At 51.3% G+C, this 22,061-nt stretch overlaps 1 protein-coding gene across 1 annotated transcript in view; it reads right to left on the reverse strand.

Moving 5' to 3' along the window:
* GALNT16 (polypeptide N-acetylgalactosaminyltransferase 16) overlaps positions 1-22,061 on the reverse strand; it is an 81,432-nt gene that overhangs the window by 14,990 nt on the left and 44,381 nt on the right. Inside the window, exons 2-9 of the mRNA XM_076003915.1 lie at positions 14,645-14,802; positions 12,216-12,314; positions 11,196-11,263; positions 10,601-10,666; positions 7,338-7,459; positions 3,931-4,018; positions 1,793-1,877; positions 1,365-1,468 (exon numbers count right to left, since the gene is read on the reverse strand). Coding sequence (XP_075860030.1) covers positions 1,365-1,468; positions 1,793-1,877; positions 3,931-4,018; positions 7,338-7,459; positions 10,601-10,666; positions 11,196-11,263; positions 12,216-12,314; positions 14,645-14,802 — 790 coding nt within the window. The remainder of the gene's footprint in view (positions 1-1,364; positions 1,469-1,792; positions 1,878-3,930; positions 4,019-7,337; positions 7,460-10,600; positions 10,667-11,195; positions 11,264-12,215; positions 12,315-14,644; positions 14,803-22,061) is intronic.

Below are 22,061 nucleotides of genomic sequence, written 5' to 3' on the forward strand. Positions count from 1 at the left end.
CTGTAGGTGCCTGTTAGGTGTGGAGTTTCCTGACTGAATTCTGGAAGGTGCCCACCTCAGTCTTCCCACCTGTCAAGTGGGGGAGATCCCATCTGCCTTACTGATGGTGCAAGAAACCTGGTTGGGACGAAAAAGGAAACAGTGGGAAAGGGTCTGTAAAGGGCTGGTCCACAGCAAACGTGAGAACCTGCTCAGGCTCCCGAGATAGGTGTCACCCATCCCACCCCACTCTGTTTGGGAGGCCGCCCATGTGGGCTGCACCACTGGGCCCCCTTCCCTCAGCCAGCAGGAGAAACCAGCAGTGGGTGGCAGGATGGGGGACAGAGTAGGGGGCGGTGTTTAGCCCCCTGACACTCTCCATCTGGGCGCCGTGGTGACTACAGCTCCCAGCAGTCACAGCCCTGCTCAGTACCACCCTGTCCTTATGGTTCCCTGTATCTTGCCCACACCCTGTAAATAGGCCCTTTAATAAATACCCACATTGGGGGCTGTACCCGGCCAGAACCCTGACTGATACAGGCTTTATCTAACCTCAGTTTCACCAGCAACCCGGGAGAGAGGGCCCTCCACTTCCTGTTTTGCAAATGAAGAAACTGAGGTTCAAAAAGCTGACTGACTTCCCAGCTCACACATCCTGGAGTCCGGAGTGCCAGCTCTGACCCCACCAGGGGACCACGGTGCTCTGGGGCCCTAGTCCCGTGTGCCGAGAAGCCAGTGCGTGAGCCCCCCCCACCACTGAAGCACTTTGCCCACCTCTGTCTCCTTCACCGCTGCTTCAGGGAGGGGAGGGGGCAGCTTCCCCTCTTCTCTGAGTCTAGAGGGTTCCTACGGCCATGCGGCATGCATTCATTTAGCACTCAGGGCGACCTCTCGAGGAAGCTGAGGCGTTGGGAGGCTTTAACTTGCCCAGGGCCAAACAGCTGAAAGGCGGTAGGGCTGGGGTTTGCACACAGACCACCTGGCCCCATTGCTCACGTTCACCCACCACCCTCCACCGCACACCTGCAGCACTTGTGGGAGGGGAGCAGCCATGCATTTGAGCTGTGGTCCGTGTTACAGCCTGCGTGTTCTTCCACAGTCACGTCTAGCTATGGGGCCACGGGCTCCCCGGAACAGCCAGACCTCTTTGTTGACTAACTGTGTGGCTCTGGACAAACTGCTTAACCTCTCTGTGCCTCAGGGTTTTTTTTTTAAATCAGTAAAATGGAGATCACGGTGTGTACCACAGAGGGTCCTTGCGAGGATTAAATGACTCAACATGTGTAAAGTCCTTAGAACAGGCCCTCATGCATAGAAAGTGCTCGGTTGGGGTTAATTATTATTATTATTTCTATTGTTTTTACTGTTATCATTTCCCGACTCACCAAAATTCTCTCCCCCCCAGATGTCCATCTGGGCATCATACTTTCCCAAGTGGTTAAACCAGGACTTGTCAATCACGAAGATTCCTCCAGCAATGACAGGTGTCCTGGAATAAGGAGAGGGGAGAGGTGACATGTGAGCTGCAGAAGCTAGGAGCCCCTTTAGATGCCTCAGGACCCAAGGCCACTTGCCCCCACATTTCCTGCCTGTAGAGCCACAGGGTGGGGTATCTGGCCAGCTCCCTCCACAACTGATCCTGTGGCCTATGTCCTCTGTGTCCCGGCAGACAGGGTCCAAGGGCCAGAACAGAGTCGGCACTTAAACTCTGCACCCTCAGGAGTCCTGGCGACTGACACAGCCTCCCAAGAGCCTCCCAGGCCCCAGACCCAGGGAAGGAAGGGGTCTCCCCAGAGCCCACGGCAGCCCTGACCTTATGGGCCTGGTGGGGTCTGTCCGGGTCATCTTCTGCTCAAGGGGGATCTGCTCCCACTTGAAATGCAGGCTCCAGTCGAACCCTACAGGACAGAGCAGGGTGAGGACAGGGCTCAGGGCAGACCCCTCACTCCACCGCCCCTCAGTCTCCCCTGATCGGTACCCAGCTCGCACACGCCCTGAGCTTGTCATCTGAACGAGATGAGACCCTGCCCTCATGAAGTTTACAATCTACTGGCCAAAACAGATGACAAAGATAAATAAATAAGTGGATAATATGTCAGCTGGGAGTGAAAAGTGCTAAAAAAAGAAAACAAAGGAGGAGTGCCCATACTATTTCAGGAAGAATAGTCAGGAAAGGCTCTCTGAGGAGGTGACACTTGAGTAGAGACCTGAATGTAGGATGGATCCATGCAGATATCTGGGGGAAGTGAATTCCAGGCAGGGGCAGCAGCAAGTACAAAGGCCCTGGGGTGATTTCCCAAAGGGAAAATACCTGGCTCCTTTCAGAATCCCAACAAACCCCAAGATCTAATTAATGGCTGGGTCCATTTATTGGGAGTCCAGACCCCCAAATAAGAAATCCTGTATCATTCTAGTTCTCAGCAACAGATACTCTAACAGTGGTCCCCAGCCTTTTTGGCACCAGGGACCATTTCCACGGAAGGCAATTTTTTCATAGACCAGGGAGAAGGGTTTCAGGATGAATCAAGTGCATTACATTTATTGTGCACTTTATTTCTACTATTATTACATTGTAATATATAATGAAATAATTATACAACTCACCATAGGTTGGGGACCCTTGCTCCCTAAGACATCACTGTCCAATAGAACTCTCTGCAATGATGGAAATGTGCTCTGTCTGCATTGTCCAATATGGTAGCCACTAACCTCATGGGGTTATTGAGCACTTGAAATGTAGCTAGTGTGACAGACTGAATTTTAAATTTTATTTAATTTTGATTAATTTAAATAGCCAAATGTGGCTACTGTCTACTGTATTGAACAGCCCAGTACTAGAGTCTGGACCAGAGCAGTCCAAAAGAAATATAATGCAAGCCACATATGTAATTTAAAGCATTCTAGTAGTCACATCAGAAAAAAAGAAATATATAAAATTAATATATAAAATATATAAAAAGAATATATAAAATTATTAATAATTTGAATAAAATGTTTTTAATGTAATATGTCCAAAACATATCATTTCAACAAGTAATCAATATAAAAATTACCAATGAGACATTTTATATTCTTTCACACTAAGTCCTGGAACCCTGTTTTGTTTTTGTTTTTGTTTTTGTTTTTGTTTTTGTTTTTGTTTTTTTTAAGAGACAGAGTCTCAATCTGTCACCCAGACTGGAGTGGGGTAACACAATCATAACTCACTACAGCCTTGAACTCCTGGGCTCCAGCGATCCTCCCACTTCAACCTCCTAAGTAACTGAGACTGTAGGTGTGTGCCACCATGCCTGGCTAATTTTTATTATTTTTGTAGAGACAAGGTCTCACTGTGTTGCCCAGGCTGGTCTTGAACTCCTAGCCTCAAGCAATCCTCCTGTCTCAGCCTCCCAAAGTGTTGGAATTACATGTGTGAGCCACTGTGCCTGGCCCTGGTGTGTTTTTTATATTTACAGCACATCTCAATTCCAATCAGTCACTTCTCAAGAGTAGCCACATTCCAAGAGCTCAATAACCAAAGGTGCTAATAGTCACCGTACCACGTGGCACAGGTCTTAACCGCCTCTGGGGTGTACACGTTAGGAATTCATGCAAGGCCCAGGGATTCCCCCCTTCCCAAGACAGCTGTCACATCATGGCCTTGTGCCGGAACTTATAGTCATGGTCCCTGAACTGGCAGCATTTGGGAAGGATGCGTCAATGTTTAGGGGGAGGGAAAGATGAGAGACTAGCCTGGCTCTGCCTCTAACTGTGCCAGGAGCCTGCAACTGCCATCTCTGGTCCTTTGTCCCCAACCCCAGGGCTCCACCAAATCCCTCCTCATTTTCTCTTCAGTGGCAGGGGGACGTGAGACTCTCTGGCACAGCTGGGAAGAGCACCAAGCCAGGGCTTTGCCTGCCTTCACCTACCTCTTTTCAGGTCTAGAGCCCCTCCCCCAGGAGAAGGACCCACCTCCGCGAAGGTCAGCAGATGCTGCAAGGTAGGCAAAGTTATCCAGGCTGATGACATCAATGATGGGGCTCACCACGCGGGTGTGGTCCTAGGAGAGAGATGCGAGTGAGGCCAGGGACTCCTCTGCGGGAAAAGACCGAGCTGCCAGCTCTGGGAGGCTTCTCTGAGACACGGGGCACTCGGTGCTTCCTGCACCAAGTGCCCAGGGCCACCCCTGGGAGCTGTCCTGCATCACCACACCCAGGCTCCTGCAAGTTCCCTCATGGCTCCCACGTGCTCTTCTAGCCTCTTCTTGTACCTCATTTTGAGCCCTGCTGGGATCTCACCTCCTCAGTGAAGCCTTCCCTGACTGCTGTGGGCTGAAGGATTTCTTCCTTTTTTAAGCTGCTCCCACAATTACAGTCTAGACAACTCCCAGGACAGTGGCTCATGTGCGCCTGACGTGGCTCTTCTGTTGTTGGTTTGAACCGTTGCTTAAGGTCATTTGCCTTCGTATATGTTTGAGTTGAGTCTTCCCAACTGGACCACCTGCAGCTTGAGGGCAGGACGCTGTGGTCCCTGGGTAACCTGGCTGCCATTCCTCTCATACCACAACTGCCTCAAGTTCAGACTTGCCACTCCCTTCATCACCTCCCAGAACACAGATCCAACTCCAAAATATTAGTGCATTATGCTGATTTTACTGAAGTGCTTTGGGGGTGGGAGGGGAGACGAGGTGGATTATGTCAGCATATACCACATGCAAAACTTAATCTCCCTTCCTGAGCCCTCTCTTGTCCTGCCCTCCATGGAGGGGCATGGAACAGGCCTCTTCTTTCTCCCTCCTCTTCCTCCAATCTGCGTTCACCCCCACAGTCCTCCTGTCTGCAACTTGGAATCCAGCTCTGCCCTCGGTTCACATCCACCGTCTCAGGATAACGAAGCCTGGGAGGTGGCTGAGCAGGGGAGACCACCCATGGGTTGTCAGTGCTCCATGAGGGCCTCACCTCTTTCTCTTAATAAGCTTTTTTGTACTGAGGTATAATTCACATACCATAAAATTCACCATTCAAAAGTGTACAATTCATCAGGTAAATGCAAATCGAAACTGCAATGAGATATCACTTATCTCCAGTGAGAATGGCCTTTATCAAAAAGTCCCCAAACAATAAATGCTGGCGTGGATGCGGAGAGAGAGGAACACTCCTACACTGCTGGTGGGACTGCAAACTAGTTCAACGTCTGTGGAAAGCAATATGGAGATACCTTAAAGAGATACAAGTAGATCTACCATTTGATCCAGCAATTCCACTACTGGGCATCTACCCAAAAGATCAAAAGTCACTCTACGAAAAAGACATCTGCACTCAAATGTTTATAGCAGCACAATTCACAATTGCAAAGTTGTGGAAACAACCCAAGTGCCCATCAATACATGAGTGGATTAATAAAATGTGGTATATGTATACCATGGAGTACTATTCAGCTTTAAGAAACAATGGTGATCTAGCACCTCTTGTATTTTCCTGGATAGAGCTGGAACCCATTCTACTAAGTGAAATATCTCAAGAATGGAAAAACAAGCACCTCATGTACTCACCAGCAAATTGGTATTAACAGATCAATCCCTAAGTGGACATATAAGAATAACATTTATTGGGTGTCGGGCAGGTAGGGGGGGAGAAGGGGATGGGTATATACAAACATAATGAATGAGATGTGCAACGTTTGGGGGATGGTCACGCTTGAAGCTCTGACTCATGGGGGAGGGGAGACATGGGCAATATACATAACCTTAACATTTGTACTCCCATAATATGCTGAAATAAAAAAAAAAGACTGTCTCAAAAAAATAAAAGACAAAAAACATTTCCTTAAACAAAAGAAAACTTCAGGAAAGCTGAAAACTTGGTTAACCAATGTTTTGTAGCTAAGATACGCCAATTATGGTACAGTAGTTTATCATTCAGGTAGCATCTAGTTTGTTTGAAAATTAGATTAGAACCATGATTTTAATCACTTGTGTAAATAAATAAATAAAAGTGTACAATTCAGTGGTTTTAAGGTGGTACAACCGTTACCACTATCTAGTTCCAGAACATTTTCATCACCCCATTGAGAAACTGTAAGCCACTTTTTTTTTTTTTTTTTTTTTTTGAGACAGAGTCTCACTCTGTTGCCTGGGCTAGAGTGCGTGCCATGGCGTCAGCCTAGCTCACAGCAACCTCAAACTCCTGGGCTCAAGCAATCCTCCTGCCTCAGCCTCCCGAGTAGCTGGGACTACAGGCATGCACCACCATGCCCATAAGCCACTTTCTATTTCTGTGAATTTGCTTATTCTGGATATTTCATATAAATGGAATCATATAAAGTGCGGCCTTTTGTGCCTGCCTTTCACTTCATGTAAGGTTTTTCAAAGTTCATCCATGTTGTAGCATGTATCAGACTTTGTTTCTTTTTAAGACCATATAATTCTGTTGTGTGGATAGACCACATTTGTTTACCCATTCATCAGCTGATGGGCATTGGGTTGTTTCTCCCTTTTGGCTTTTCTGAATTGTGCTGCTCTGAACACTTGTGTACAGGATTTTGTGTGGATGTATGTTTTTATTTCTCTTGGGTATATACCCTGCTGGGGTCATGTGGCAACATATGTTCAAACTTCTGAAGAACTGCCAGACTGCTTTCCAAAGTGGCTGCGCTATTTTATAATATATTCCACCAGCAATACTTGAGGGCCCCTATTCGTTCACATCCTTGCCAGCACTTGTTATTGTCCATCTCTTTGCTTACAGCCATCCTAGTAGGTGTGAAATGGCATCTGGTTGTGGTTTCGAGTTGCATTTCCCTAATGACTAATGATGTTGAGTAGCTTTTCGTGGGCTTATTGGCCATTTGTAGATCTTCCTGGAGGGAAAGTCTATTCAAATCCTTTGCCCATTTTTAAATTGGGTTATTTGTCTTTTTATGGTGGAGTTGTAATCGTCTGATCCTTTTCTGCCATCTGCCCAAATCCTCCCCATTCTGGAGAACAGCAGGCACATGGCAGGAGCCCTCCTCCCCTCTCCTCTCTTTAAGAACACCATCCTCCCCCTCCCCCAAGGGCTCCCAGACTGACCAAAGGCTCCCGGCACGGGCCCCTGCCCCTCCCAGGAGAACAACAGCACCCAGCTGTAGTAAGAGCTTTAGAGCTCACCAGGCTTTCATTGCATTTAATTCTTACAAAAACCCAGTGGGACAAATATTACAATTATCCCCAGTTTCTGGTGTGAAAGCTCAATGAGGTAAAGTCATTCGGGAGGAAGTAGACCCTCTAGGCTTCCTTCGACGCCCACCCAACTTGAACGACTGCTCCATACGCCCGCAAGCCAGCAACATGGCAGTGAGTCCCGGTGGACACCCAGCCCCCCAGGGACAGCCTGGCTCACCTCCTTCACCCGCTGCAGCATGGGCTGCAGCCACTCAGTGTTCACTTCACAGTGGCTATCCAGGAAGGTCAGGATGGCAGCTGCGGCCACATCTGCCCCTCGAACTCGGGACCGAATCAGCCCTGTAGTAGAGCAGATAGGAGTCGGTGCTGGGACCGAGCCATTTTCTTCCCAACCATCCCCTCAAAGTCCCAGGGCTGCCTCTCTGCCCCGTCAGGTTTCCTATGACTTATTGTGATTGGGCTTGACTTTGTACTTCTGCTTGTTTCCTCCCTGCCTCCCTGTCTTCTTCTCATCCGTCCATCCACCATCATCCCCCCAGGGTCATTCCCTGAGTCCCTCCACGTGCCAGACACTCTCCGGGCTCTGGGGACACACTGATGAACAGTCACAGTTTAGCGAGTGGGAAGTGCAGTAAAGTGTGCATAAAGTGTGCAATAAAGCCCACCACAATGTGTGGCATGGAGAGAATCTTCCGGACTAAGACAGACTTGAGTTTGCATGCCAGCCCCTTTGCTCACCTTGAGCGCATCGTGTAACCTCTCTGAGCCTCAAGACCCAGAGAGACAACAGTCCCTGCCTGTCAGGATCAAACGAGACCACAGGGAGAGAGCCTGGTGCCTGGAGACCCACAGGCGTCAGATTCTGCTCTTCTGCCCCCAGTTCCTGGCAGTCCCCAACTGCTCACTGGCCGGCAAAGAACGGCCTTGTTTTGGGCAGCTCTCTGCTCAGGGCCGGGGGCCTGCCGGTCAGGAGAGAGGAGGCCCCGCTGGCCCACCCCTGCCAGAGCACCCCTCCCTGCCCTGAGCGCCGTGCAGAGGGAAGGGCCTCCCTCTCAGGGCTCTAAGGACAAGCAGCTCCTTGGAGAGATTTCCTAGCCACACCTCTGCTTCACACTCTGCCCATGTCTATCCACGAGCCAGCCAGCCAGCCCAAAGCCCATCAGTCCCATCCTGCCACTCCACAGGTATCTATAAATTTACATTTACCTAGCCATAAACTTACATTTACTGTTGGCAAAATGCAAGGACAGCATATCCCCATGCCTGAGGGTACCTACAACCTAGTGGCTTGAGACACATTTCTGTTTGGTCACTTGCATTCCAGCTCGAAGGTTTCCTTACCAGTATCCTCCTGGCCCATGGCCTGACTTGGCTTTCTTAAATGCATCTATCACATCACTCTCTCACTCTAAAACCTTCAATGGCTCCCACTATCTGCCTTATCAAGTCTAAAAGCTTTCTTCCGGTTTCCAAGGTCTTCTGTCCTCTCCGTTCATGCCACCATCCCCCCTGCTGACCAGGCTGGGTTCTCACAGGAAGGGCATATAAGGAGAGGGAGGGTAAGAGGCTGGGTTTTGGGTGGGGTCCCCAGGATGCAATCCTGTCTTCTCTATTCATCCATCACTCTGGACAAACCACTGAACCTCCTTAAACCCCAGTTTCCTCATCTGCAAAGCAGGCACAGTGGGCAGTACCGAGGACTGAACGTGAGCGTGAGCATGTAGCCAAGGCAATGCCGCAGGGAGGAGCCCTCAGGAGGAGGGGCTGTCAGTGTTAAGGTTCCCGTCCCTGACGGATGCCTTTGCCGGCAGAGTTGCCGAGCCAGGCGTGCCCTCCCGTGCTCCCCTTCACCTGTCTCCCGACACCCCCACCCCCGTGGAGGCCCACTCCTCCTCAGAAGCTCCCCTGCTCACCCCAGCTCTGCCATCCCCACGTCACTCACACGAAACTATAACCGGCCGCTGCTGTGGGGGATTCTGACCCCCATCCACAAAATAAGCCCTCTGAGGGCAGGGACCGCGGTGTGCACAGCAGGTCCTCAAGTAATGTTGTTTTGTTATAACACTGACAAGAGAAAAAAAAAAAGATTCCTGGCCTGGCCACTGTCTGTGTGGAGTTGGCGCCTTCTCCCCTTGTCTGCGTGGGTTTTCTCGGGCCCTCCGCCCACATCCCAAAGCTGTGCGCCTGCGGAGAACTGGCGTGTCTAAGCTGTCCCCGTGCAAGGAGGGGAGGGGGCGTGTGTGAGCGCCCTGAGCTGCCGGGAGAGGCTCCGGCCACCTGAGATCCTCACCTGGAATAACTCAGTAAACAATTACATTGTAAGTTTTTATTAATCTTTCTTAAATGTATGTATAGCTCACATTAACTTCAACGTTTAATATTATAAGTGTTTTCATCTCTATTTAGAAGTTTGGTGGTGTTTTTGTGACTAGACACATGCTGTTGGAAGTTAACTTTTTTTTTTTTTTTTTTGAGACAAGGTCTCACTCTGTCACCCTGGCTAGAGTGCGGTGGTGTCATCGTAGCCTACAGCAACCTCAAACTCCTGGGCTCAAGTGATCCTCCTGCCTCAGCTTCACAGAGTGCTAGGATTATAAGCATGAGCCGCCATGCCTTAACTTTGGTTCATGTCAATTAGCCTACGGTAAAACTGGTTTTGTTATATACTGTTTTCCTTAAAGTTGCAGTTTCCAAGAATCTATTGATGATGATAAGAGGGGGACTTACTGTACTTCCTTTGTGTCCTCTAGAGCTGCAGTCCCCAACCCCCAGGCTGTGGCCTGGTAGCAGTCCACGGCCTGTTATGAACCAGGCCTCCATCACCGCCTGAGCTCTGACTGCCCCAGCCCCCTGGGCCTGTCCCTGGGAAAATTGTCTTCCATGAAACTGAGGCCCCAGGGCAATGCAGCAGGAAGTGAGTGGCAGGAGATTGAGCAAAGCTTCACCTGTACGTATAGCTGCTCCCCATTGCTTTCGTCACCATCTAAGCTCCGCCACCTTCCCAACCCATGCCCCCATCTGTGGAAAAATCATCTTCCATGAAACTCGTCCCTGGTGCCAAAAAGGTTGGGGACCGCTGCCCTAGAGTGACGTGCACAGTGCTATTCTGTAGCTGGTGCTCCCAAACACCCCTTGATTGGCAGTGAGGTCACCGCTGCTTTATACTTCCCTTTGATTTTCTCAGAGCCTGTCCACACAGCCTCTCTCATTTAATCCTTACAACAACAACCTTGCAAGGCAGAAAAGGTATTATCATTATCCCATTTCTCAGAAGAGACAACCAAGGCAGCCAGAAGCAGAGCAACTTGCCCACAGTTGTGCCGTGACAGGGGCCGAGCTGGGATAGAAGCAGGGTCTTTGGCAGACCCCGGTCCCAGCCGTCAGAAACGCAGCAGGGCCATGCTGGCCTGGTTGCAGGCTGCCTAAAGGAGTGGGCGGGTGCAGAGGACTACACCAAGATAGGTCCACGGGGGGACTCACCTTCCCGCCGATCGTTGCGCAGGCACTTGACCTTGGGGATCCTGGTCAGGAGCAGACAGTCTTCGGCTGAGGGTGCAGAGAAGGAAGGCAAGCTCACTCCGACAGGGCATCTGACCAGGGGGCTGCCCAGGAGCTGTCCCATACTAGGCCCAGGAAAGGGCTGGGGTGGGAGGATGGAGGGGCTCAGTCATCATCACTGGCCAAAGGATGGCCCTGCTCCCAGGCCAGACTGGAGAATGCCTGTACCTGTGGCGTTGCCTCACCCCACAGCGCACCAGCAATGACCCCCAGCCCAGCTCTTATCTACATATGGCAGTTGTTACAACCGAGGATGCTGCTGATGCTGGTTGGTTTTTTTTGTTTGTTTTTTTCATGTTGTCTCACTGGTGTCCTATCCAAAGCAATACCAACCCCTTTTCCCTCTCCTTTGGCACCAAGGAACAGGGCCAGGGAGGGGTCCTAGAAAAGACCGAGGACTCCACTGGGGGGCAGAGAGGTCAGTCTGGGATGGCCAGGACAACAGCAAGAGTGCTTTCCTCAGCGTTCCGGGGAAACGAGGGGTGTGGAGGGTGCAAAACAGAAGGTGAATACTTACGATCTGAGCTGAAGTCATCCACTAAAATGATCTCCTGTATCAAGCTGGCAGGAGTTCGGTTCAGAACACTGGAGCAGCAGTGGGGATGGAAAGAGCCCGGATTTAGGGATCACCTCCCATGTACCCGTCCTGTGCTGTTGGGGCTCTCCCAATGCCCAGCTCTGGTGCCAGCACACTGGCCATGGCAACTGCCTGCAAACTTCCTGGGCCCTGATTAGTAGCTAAGAGGCAGTGTGCTCCTCAGAGGACCAGGCTGACCCTATTGCCTGGGCACTTGGGCACTTGGGACCAGCCCCAGAGTGAGTGGGGGATTGCCCTAGTTGAGCTGTCAAGGTAGCTTAGCTGCTTAAGCTGCCTGAGCCAAAACAAGCCCTGCCCAGGGACAATCCCAGCTGGATCGGAGCTGCCTGCCTGGAAGGCTGGTGAGGCTCCTTCCAGCCAAATAGGGCAGGTGAGGTGTTTTCAGGGAGACCCCTCTGCTCCCTCCTTTCTACCATCCCTCCTCTTCCTCTACTCCCTGGGAAAGAAAACCCAAGGTTCTTTATTCCCTGGAATACCACTGGGCACTCCTTTCCCAATCCCATTCTTGTCTAAGTTCATTGAGGAAATCAGGCATTGGGGGTTAAACTTGACCACAAGCCCAAACTTAGGAGGAGAACAGAAGGGGCAGCTCTCTCTGACTTGCTGGCAGGCACCAGCCAGGCTGCCATCTCCCCTCTGGAGGCCTGGTGTCCAGCCCTGCCTCCGCCCGTCCCGGTGCCTGCATTTCTGCCCGCATCCTGGCCCCTGACCTCCTGTTAGACTGGTGCATTTCTCTAACTGTCGGACTTCTGGGTCTTCCTGACCCTGTTCACCAGCCCCAGCTTCTCAAGAGGACAGACCCACCCTCCCAGTGCCTGCTGGTCTTCACGCTGTCTGGCCAGGGCACCCGATCTCAGTCCCCCCCTGCCACAGGTGCTGCACATCACCGCGGCCGTGGGGGCAGCACCGCTGCGATGAGGGTGCCAGGGCCGGGCTTACCTCTTCACTGTGCGCAGGAGGGTGGAGCGGGCCTCGTTGTGGAAGGTGATGATGACACTGGTGGCCGGCAGGTCCAAGGAGTAGGACACGGATGGGCAACTGAGAAGGAGCAGGGAGGTCAGAGGCCTTCCTTGGGGCAGGCTTGAGGCTTTTCTGTGTCCAGTCTGCTGCCCCCCAGAATACCTCTGTGCAGCGAGAAGGCAAGCCCCAAGCCAGGCCACAGGCTCCAGCCCCTCCACACCCACGCTCCAGCCCACACTGGCCTAGCACCCAGATGCCCCCCAGCCTGGGGTCCTCAGTGGGAAGGAGTGAGTGGGGGGCCTTCTGAGGCCTGGGGGCTCTTTACCCAAGACCTAGAGCCCCCGGAGCCCCTTATCCACTTAAGAGGGCGCCCCACTGTATACAGGCACTGCACCAGGCCCAGGACACAGCCCTGACCCAACAGACAGGACTCCCTGCCCAATGAGCAGGCCACAGGCACAAAATGCAGGCAAGGGAGAAAACTACCGCTTTTTTGTCTCCTGATACCCTGGAGCCTCTTGCTTCTCTTCCCCCAGCTCAGGAAGTTTGGGGGATCTGGAGAAGAACCACCCCCACACCTGCCAGGGAGCTTCCCGGTCTCACTGCCCAACAGAAGCAGGCCTGCCGCAGACTCCGGGTTGCAGAGCAGCCTCACTCCTCCTGGGGTCTGCGTCCCCCCCCCAAGGAAACAAGCCCCTGAGAAGACACTGAGGACATTTCCCGTCATCCTGCTCCCTCCTCAGCCATCGACAGGCAAATTTTTTAGTCCACTGGCTCCCCCTCCTCTAGAAAGAGAGCTAAAACAATCCATTCCTGCTAAGCTTCAGCCTTGTTTTTTGTGCAAACGCATTTATTCCTGCTCCCAGGCGGCTGGAAGGCAGCCTCGCTGCTGGTTTTCATAGCAATCTTCTTTATTACAATTGCTCTCTGACTATTCCAGCAGTGACTATTTTTTCATTATGGCATTCATTCCACCGACAGCAGCTACAGCCCAAATTCCCAGGCCCATTTCCTGCCCCACAGAGCAGACCGGGTCAGACAGGCAGGAGTCCCGCGAGCCTGGGACCCCCATGGGACAAATCCTGAGAGACTTTGCAATAATTCTCCTTGACAGGGGTGTGGCGTAGCAGTGGGGAGGGAAATTCTCTCCTGCTCCTTGAGAAGCCATGTTTTCCAAGGGCCTGTGGATTTAGAGGCAGGAATGAGCTTGGCTGGCTGCGGCGGGGTGTGTTGGGAGAAGAAGATGCCTCCTGGGTGGCAGCCCCCAGTGCCTACGTCCAGAGCCCCAGTTCTCTGTCCTTGTCCCCCAGCCTTGCTGGACCGGGAACTAGCCTGACAATTTGGAGTCCAGTAGAAGCTGCAGCCTGGAGGGCCCCAGGGAAGAGGGAGCTCACACCAGCACACTGGCTCCAGCACAGGAGACCTGCCCACCAAAGCCAGCACCACCTGTGTCCCCCCTACACACACACACACACACACACACACACACACACTGTGTGTGTGCATATGCATCATACATGTGTGCATGTGCACACACTCATACACATCACACACGCACAGATGCATGCATGCACACATATGCATGCACATACACATACATACCCATGTGCACATGCACACACACGCACACACATGCATACTCACATGCATGTGAGCACACACACCCTATCCACCTCAGCCTTCTAAGAGGGCCTGGCAGCAGCATATGGCACCTCACCAACCCGTCACTTGCCTTGGATGTAAAGAGTCTCATTTTATTTATTTATTTTTTTGAGACAGAGTCTCTCTTGGTTGCCTGGCTAGAGTGCCGTGGCGTCAGCCTAGCTCACAGCAGCCTCAAATTCCTGGGCTCAAGCAATCCTCCTACCTCAGCCTCCCAAGTAGCTGGGACTACAGGCATGCGCCATCATGCCCAGGTCATTTTTTTCTATATATTTTTAGTTGGCCAATTAATTTCTTTCTATTCTTAGTAGAGACAGGGTCTTGCTCTTGCTCAAGGTGGTTTTGAACTCCTGACCTTGAGTTATCCTCCCGCCTCGGCCTCCCAGAGTGCTAGGATTACAGGTGTTAGCCATTGCGCCCGGCCCAAGAGTCTCATTTTAAATGTACACAGCCCCAAGGCAAGTCCCCTTTTAAGTTTCTCAGGGAACACCTGAGAAGGTTCAGAGATCATCCAGGCCAAGCCCTCAACCCACAGATTTGGGTCGGCAGGTCCTCTGGGCCTGGGGACCAGGCAGGTCATGGCTGGGGCTGCCCAGGAAGGGTCCCCAGGAAGAGCCTCGCAGACATAACCTCGTCTGCAGTGCGGGCAGACATGAGGGGACAAGGGCCCAGGACCAACTGAGAAGGAGCTTCCGAGGCCAGGAAATGGCCAACCTTTCTTTCTCCACGGGCAGAGGAGGCCATACCTGTAATGGCGGGTGTCTCGGATGGGCCGGTCCGGGCTCAGCTTGTCGCTCTCCAGCTGGTTGAAGGCGTGCTGCCTGTAGGGGTCCTCTCCGGCCTTCAGCTGCTTGGCTGACAGGTACGCCTTCTCGTCAAAGCCTTTCGAGGGTGTTCCTGTCACCTGAGACAAAGGTCAGCATCAGAGCGCCCACAGGCAGGAGGGGTCCACCACGTGGTAAGCGCTTAGCACACACCAGGTGGGAGCCAGCGCATTATGTCATTTCTGCCTCACCCCAGCTCTGTGAGGAGGGGATCCTTACCACCCCCATGGTACAGATGGGGAAACTGAGGCTCAAGAAGCTTTAAAAAAAGTATCCAAGGTCAGAGCTAATAAGTCTCAAGGTCTGGATTCAAACTGGTCATTTTGACTCTGAAGCCCACACTCTTTTTTTTTTTTATTTTGGAGACAGAGTCTCACTCTGTTGCCGGGGGCTAGAGCACTGTGGCGTCAGCCTAGCTCACAGCAACCTCAAACTGCTGGGCTCAAGTGATCAATCTCAAACTGCTGGGCTCAAACTCCCAAGTAGCTGAGACTATAGGCATGAACCACCATGCCCGGCTATATATTTTTAGTTGGCCAATTAATTTCTTTCTTTCTGTTTTTAGTAGAGATGGGGTCTCGCTCTTGCTCAGGCTGGTCTCAAACTCCTGAGCTTGAACCATCTGCCCACCTCGGCCTCCTAGAGTGCTAGGATTACAGGCGTGAGCCACCTCGCCTGGCCAAGAAGCCTACACTCTTAACTGATGTTCTTTGCTGGATATGGGGAGGGTGAGTCCTGGAGCGCACCAGACACCTGCAGACAAGGTGTCCTGAGGGAACAACAAACTGGCACCTGCAAATTGGCACCCGTCTCCTAGAGACAGACTTGGGCCTAGCACTGGGCTAGGCACATAGGAGGTGCCCAATCAGTCACACCCCAGGCTTGGACAAGCTGCTACAGAGAGAAATGCCTGTAAGGACAGCGAGCCCTCGAGGGCTGCTGCCAGAGCTGCCGGAACTCAAATGCACAGGCGGCGACGCACCTTCTCCAGGACTTCCGCATGCTGGTGAAATGGCCCCACGTCAGATCCACTGGGCCACAGGCACTACGTGCTAGGGAGAGATGGCCGACAGAATCTGTGGCCCAGCCTCCCTCCTCCTTGGCCACACCCTACCCTGTGATCCCAGAGTCCCCAGCAAGAGACACCGGGGAAGGACACATCTGAGATGAATGGATGGATGCACCCTGACATCTCATTATTTGAACCAAACTGCTGGCCGGATGCTCCCCAGAGTGCCATGAAATAGCATCAACTGTGAGTGCATCCCAGCTCCAACCCTCCCACCAGCCAGCAGCCCCAGGCTGAGCTGTGGCCCTCCAGAGGCAGCAAGAAGGCTGGTGGCAACTGCCCACTCACTGCATCCTTGCATGAGGACTCTGTCACGGGCCTAATCCTAGAGAATGGTCCCAGCAGGCAGCAGGCCTGAGAGAGAGCAGACTGCTCTGGGTGCTGACACTGGGAACATCCCCCAGCAGCTCAGGGCCTTGTGTTGCCCGAGAGCCTAACCCCCAACCTCACTGGACAGGAATGCCGGGCTCCGGGGAGCTCTCATGTCCCGAACTGCTGCCACTCTGTAGTGCTGTCACCTTCTCAGGTTGCCTCCTGTCTTAGGAGCCAGTTGGAAGCTCCGAGGGCAGAGCAGTGAGGGAGATCTCCTTGCGTCCACTGGGCCTGCCCCACGCTAGACACACACGCCCAGGATGGTGGCAGGCTGTGGCTGCTGCACCGGAATATTCTGAGGTGGTGCCATGCAAGGAACTGAACAGATGTGGCAGAGCCCACCATGGGCTCAAAATCCATTTCAGGAAAGACAGGAGAGAGGGAAGGAAGGAGGGAGAGAGGGACAGAAGGAATGTTCTGGCTTGAGTCTTAGATTGCTAGAAGGATCCAAGCTGTCCAACTCCAAGAGTGAGAATAAAAGGGAGAGTGATCCTTTGTGTCCTTTCCGCCTGGGAAAATAATGGGTGCTAATGCCACCCCCCGTCCCCATCTTCCCCCAGCTCTGGGTCAGAGCAATGGAAAGCAGCCTCCAGTTGATGGTTAAGGAGCTAAAATTAAAGAAAAGCTACAGAGGAATGATTTGTTGAAGCTCCCAAAGGGAGAGTAGTGGTACTTCATTATCCTACAAGTGAACTGTGGGAAATAACCATGTTTATTTATTTAGGACTTATGGCCACTCTGTGGGCTCAGGAAACCGGAGTCCTCACCCCACACTCGCTCACTGCTCTGTAAACATTGATCGAGAGCCACCCATCTTCCAGCTCTGGGGCGCCCTTCTGCGAGTTCCGAGGATCACCTGAGCACTCATTTATTTGTGTACGAATGCTCAAATTCATTCATTTGCTCAGCAAAGCCTTGCTGAGCAAATGAATGAATGAATTCCCACGTGCCAGGAAGTCAAGTCCTGTTTCTGAGACTGTTCCCCACCCCCAGCCTGCTGTCTGCCCCACCTCACTCAAAACTGCCTCAGGACCACAGAGAATGTTCTAGAAGAATGCTCAGGACAGGTCTCTCTGGAGAAGTTTCTCTGAAGGCCTCGAAACTGAGGTAGACATCCTCAAAGATGCCATCAGAAGAAGTCTGGTGTTCTCTCCCACAAACCCATAGCTTCTGAGTAGCCCAACCTCCTCCATGTGGTACCAGGGTCTGAGGTTCCACTCTTCACCTGGGAGGCCACTTATGGAGAAGGTTGCCATGGAAACACCAGGCTCACTGTCTCCCAAAGGTCTTAGCCCTGCTTTCAGAGTGGCCCAGTAGTCCCTCAGGGTTAGGGCTGAAACATTAGCTGGCCCAGAGCCAGCCGAATGGAGGGAACAGAGACAGGGTAGGTGGTGGCTCACGGCAATTCCCTGACCTCTGCAGGGATGTCACTTCCTCCCTCCTCGGCCCCTCCCTGGCCTTGCTCCAGTCACCACCCAAAGCTGTTCTACCTCTGATATCTAGTTCCAGGTCATACCCAGACCCTAATGCACTTCCTCCCAGCTCTCGAACTCCTTTTACCTTTAGCAAGGTAAAAGGTCTGGAAACTTCCAGGCCTTTGAATATTCTGTGGGCACCTCTAACTCAGTATCTCCAAACAAATCCCCCACTTATCCCAAAGCTGCTGCTCCTCCTGCGTTCCTTGTTGCAGAGGTGGGCGGTTCTATCACTGTCCTCCAAGCCACAAATTCAGGGTCATCCTTGATGCCCTCCCACGCTCCACGGCTTGATGAGACCTCTCCCTGCGCATGCACAGGTGGCGTTCCAGGGCACACCACTGGTATTGGCTCCAGAAATATTTATTGAAACCTACTATGCACAGACACTGTGCAAGAGGCTGGGAGGAATACGGAAATAATCAAAAGGCAGTGTGGCCTCTAGAAGAGGAATTTAAGAATCTGGCCCCTTTCCTGCCCCATCCCATGCCAGGCACGGCCATGGAGGATCATGAAGAAGAAACCTCCCACCCCAACCTTATGGTGCGGGCAGCTGGAGAACTGACCATGGAACCTTGGCCCCTGCTGGAGCAGGAGCCTGCAGATGTCACATGCACCACGGGCCTGTGAGTAGTGAATGCTGTTTCCCTCCTCCCCTCTTCTAAAGGGGAATTGTACTGCCTCTGACTGTTTTCCCATCCACGCTGCTTACTAAGCATGTCAGCAAGGGATTTAATGCATCATTTGGCACTTGGCTGCAGGACCACGAAGCGCTACATCTGAACCAGCGGGAGAGACTAGAGATGATCCCGTGCTTGGAGCCACTGGATGGGACTGGCATTGCTGGAGGCAGGTAAGGGTGCTTTGGGCTTTGGAATCTTTTGTCAGGCTGAGGCAGGGGTCACATGGCACTGACATTTGTGCTTTGCTTCTTTCTTTCCACTAGTTGGCGAGCTCCTTATCTTGGCGCTCCCTGCAGCTGGCACACAGTACTCAACAGGTGTTTGCTGAATAAAGGAAAAGATGAATGAAGGAATACCTAAATACTGTCCCTGAGCTCAAATGACCTGTAATCAACTGGAGAGAAAACAACAGCGAACAACTGTGACCCTCTGACCCATCACGTGACCTGACCACCAGTGCCCCCTCTCCCACAGAACACAGCCCCTGGAGCTCACAGTGGCCCCAAATGCTCCCCGAGCAGGTGCCCTGTCACTGCGGCGAGCTCGGCTTGTGTTGCTGCCCCTTACTCGCCCAGCTGCAGCCACACTGTTCCTTCAGCCCCCCAGCCACCCTTCCTCCTAGCCCTCTTGTTCCTCTGCTTTCTTTCCAGAAGGCTCTTCCCCCAGATATCGGCGTGGCTCCCTCCTTCGCCTCCTGCAGGGCCCTGCTCAATCCTCCTGCACTGCTGTACTTCTCCCTACGGCACTCACTGCCACCTGATAGTCTACATGTACTTTACTTACTTATTTTATCTTTTTGGCTGCTTCTTCCCACAATAACATAAGCTTCACCAGGGTAGAGATTGTTTTGTCTGATGCTGAATCTCAAAGCCCAGAGCTGTAGGCACTCACAAACAATAGCTAATGAATAAATGCATGACATCGAGCCTTTCCTCTCTTGCCTCCTTGGCCAAACACAATGTCTGACTGAGGTGGATGGAGCAGGTGACAGGGTAGTTTTTGCCTGCCTTAGGGATTTTCTTGCCCACTCACAAGCTCCGGGCAGGGCTGCCATTCATTGTCCCCTTGTCCCACCAACACCCGGAGCACTACCACTGGGTGAGCACAAGACCTAGGCCAGGCCAATCTCATTACTACACTCCTAGACACAGTGATTGGTTCAGGAATGGTCATTTGATTTGATCTGGGCCAATCAGAATCTTCCCTGAGACTTTTGTATACGATGAACACTTTACACTTTTCTAGACATCAACACAGCTAAGCTTGGGAAATGAGATTCTTTTTGTCTATTACATGAAGAAATCTTGTATGAAAAGTTAAACCAAGAAGAAACAATCAGAGCCAAGAGAAGGAAAGAAAGAGTTCTAACAGTATTTTATGAGTCCCTTGAGTCAGTCATAGCCATCTACTTACCTACTCTTTTTTTTCTTAAACTAGTTTGAGTTGGGTGTCCCTTTCTAATAACAAAAATTTCAGAGATATCAGTCCTTTCAATGAATAGAAAATTATTCTCCTAAAGTAAAAAACAAAATCAAACCCCAAAACCAACAAATAAGTCATGATGACAATGACAGTCTAGGTGGCAGCCCTCCTCCATTCTAAGATATCAGGATGGTCTCTGGCATTTGTCCCAGTGGCTTGAGTCCAAAGCTGGGGGGTGGGGGGGCATTCCCAGTCTTCCCCAGCAAGCAGGGCTGTGTTCAGGCTTCGAGGTGGGGGTTCCATCTGGACCACAGCTTCAAAAGCCCTCGTGTTGCCATGGTGAGCAATGAGGGCTGGGGAGATGGTGAGTGCCGGCCTGATGAGCCTCCCACATCCTTCCAGCTCCTGCAGAGAGTTCTTGGCTGATGTTTAGGCAGTCACCCTCCCTCCTCAGTTTTTTTCTTTTAGGCAGTGCCAAATCCAGTACTTCCATGTCCAGTAAGGTCAATCACATCTGAAATTGTTTAAGTTAAAATAATGACTTCGCTCTATGAAATAGGAAGACTTATTTTTTCATCTTGGAGAGTTTTATTTTCAGTCTATCACTTCGATTAGACCTTGAAACTTGCCTGACTTGCTTCAGTCTTTTCCTAGCTAGATTTGCTTATTGCTTCTTGGACTGCTAAATTTAGGAAACAAACAGCAAAAGAAGTGGTTTAAAATAAGAAAGGAAAATATTTTCCATGTCATTTTCATCAAAAACAGTTCAACCCAAATCCTCAAGCCTTGTAAACTTTCTTTTAAAACATGCACATACCCCTAAATTTTAGATTTAAACAACTCCAACTCCTTTTAAATAATTGTTGCCCAATTTCCTTTTACTGCCAGTAAAACAGGTACCTGCTGTGTTTGCCTTTCACTAAATTTCAATGAAACTGCAAATAAAAAGTCTCTGGCCCTATTTTATGGATGATTCCTGACTTTTTTTCTGAGTCTGCTATAAACCAAAAACACCTGGTGAACAAAATGTGATTCCCAACCACTCCCCACTCCTCTGGAAGTAAAATCTCTTCTGATGCCCCGTCCTAAGTTGAAAGACTACCATTCATTAGGAAAACTTGGGAGCTAAGCAAATGATTCAACATCTCTGAGCTCAAGGTCTCGAGTTCCAGCTCTCCCGAATGAAAAGGAGAGTCCCACAGGGCCTTGCTGAGATCTGCCTCAGGAATCAGCCAACCCCACGTGGCTGCCAGTGTTCTCATCCAACCACACAGAACGCTGTGGGTGGCACGGGGCCAGGAAGCTCAGGTTCGGTATAGGGTTCCTCAGGGGTATGCCCCTTGTGTGTCCCCAACTTGCACATCACATTGCCTCAAAAGCAGTAATTATAGGGTGACCAGCTAGCCCCTAATTCCAGTTCTAACTGCTCTTTGGCCTTGGAAAGTCACTTTCCCTTTCTGAGCATGTTCCTTCATCTGGAAAATGGGAATTATTGTGAGGATTAGAGGATATAATGTATTTAATGTGTTTAGCACAGTGCCTGGCACATAAATTGTACTTATTAATTATTATTATTACCTTGTCTGCCTTTTTACCAGTGGTTCTCAGCCTTGACTACACATTAGTATCACCTGGGAAGATTTTAAAAAGCCGATGTCCAGGCCATACCCAAGACCAGTCAAATCAGAACCTCCGAAGGTGGGACAAAAGCATCGGAAGTCCTTAAAGCTCTTCAGCTGTTCCATGTGCTACCAAGGCTGAGAGCCGCCGTGTTGTAAAAACACATGATGGCATGGGGCTGCTAGCCATGGGCTGGTGAGATCAGAGGCTCTTAGAACTAGGATGGACCTTGGAGGTTATCTCCTCTGACCCTCCAGCCCCGGGAGCCTCACCGTGAGTCTGGCTTTGGCCTCTATTTGTACTAACCTGGAGACCTAGAGCTTCACTATTAGCAGAGCCAACTGCCACTCAGCTAGAGCCTCCATGGTTACTATGGAAATCCACCGCCTTGTAACACTTCTGTCTCACAGGCCTCGGAGGCTCTAGCTCAACTGCATATCAAGAGCACGCGATGGGGGCTGCCTGGGGAGACCCACCTAGGGCCCCACCTAAGATTCCCCACCACATCCTGACTCCTCCTGGGGTGTTGATGACCACATGGCTTTATGACACTAGTGGTCTCACTCTTTCTCACTAGAGAAAGAGTTCTAGTGGTCTTATGAGTGCTAATGGTTCTAGTGGTCTCACCAAGAAAGTAGGAGGAGGCCCAGTGCCCATTCCCCTAGGGATCTGAGCCAGCTATTCAAGGCTAGGACAAG

The sequence above is a fragment of the Microcebus murinus genome, chromosome 6 (assembly GCF_040939455.1).
Source record: "Microcebus murinus isolate Inina chromosome 6, M.murinus_Inina_mat1.0, whole genome shotgun sequence".
Lineage (NCBI taxonomy): Eukaryota > Metazoa > Chordata > Mammalia > Primates > Cheirogaleidae > Microcebus > Microcebus murinus.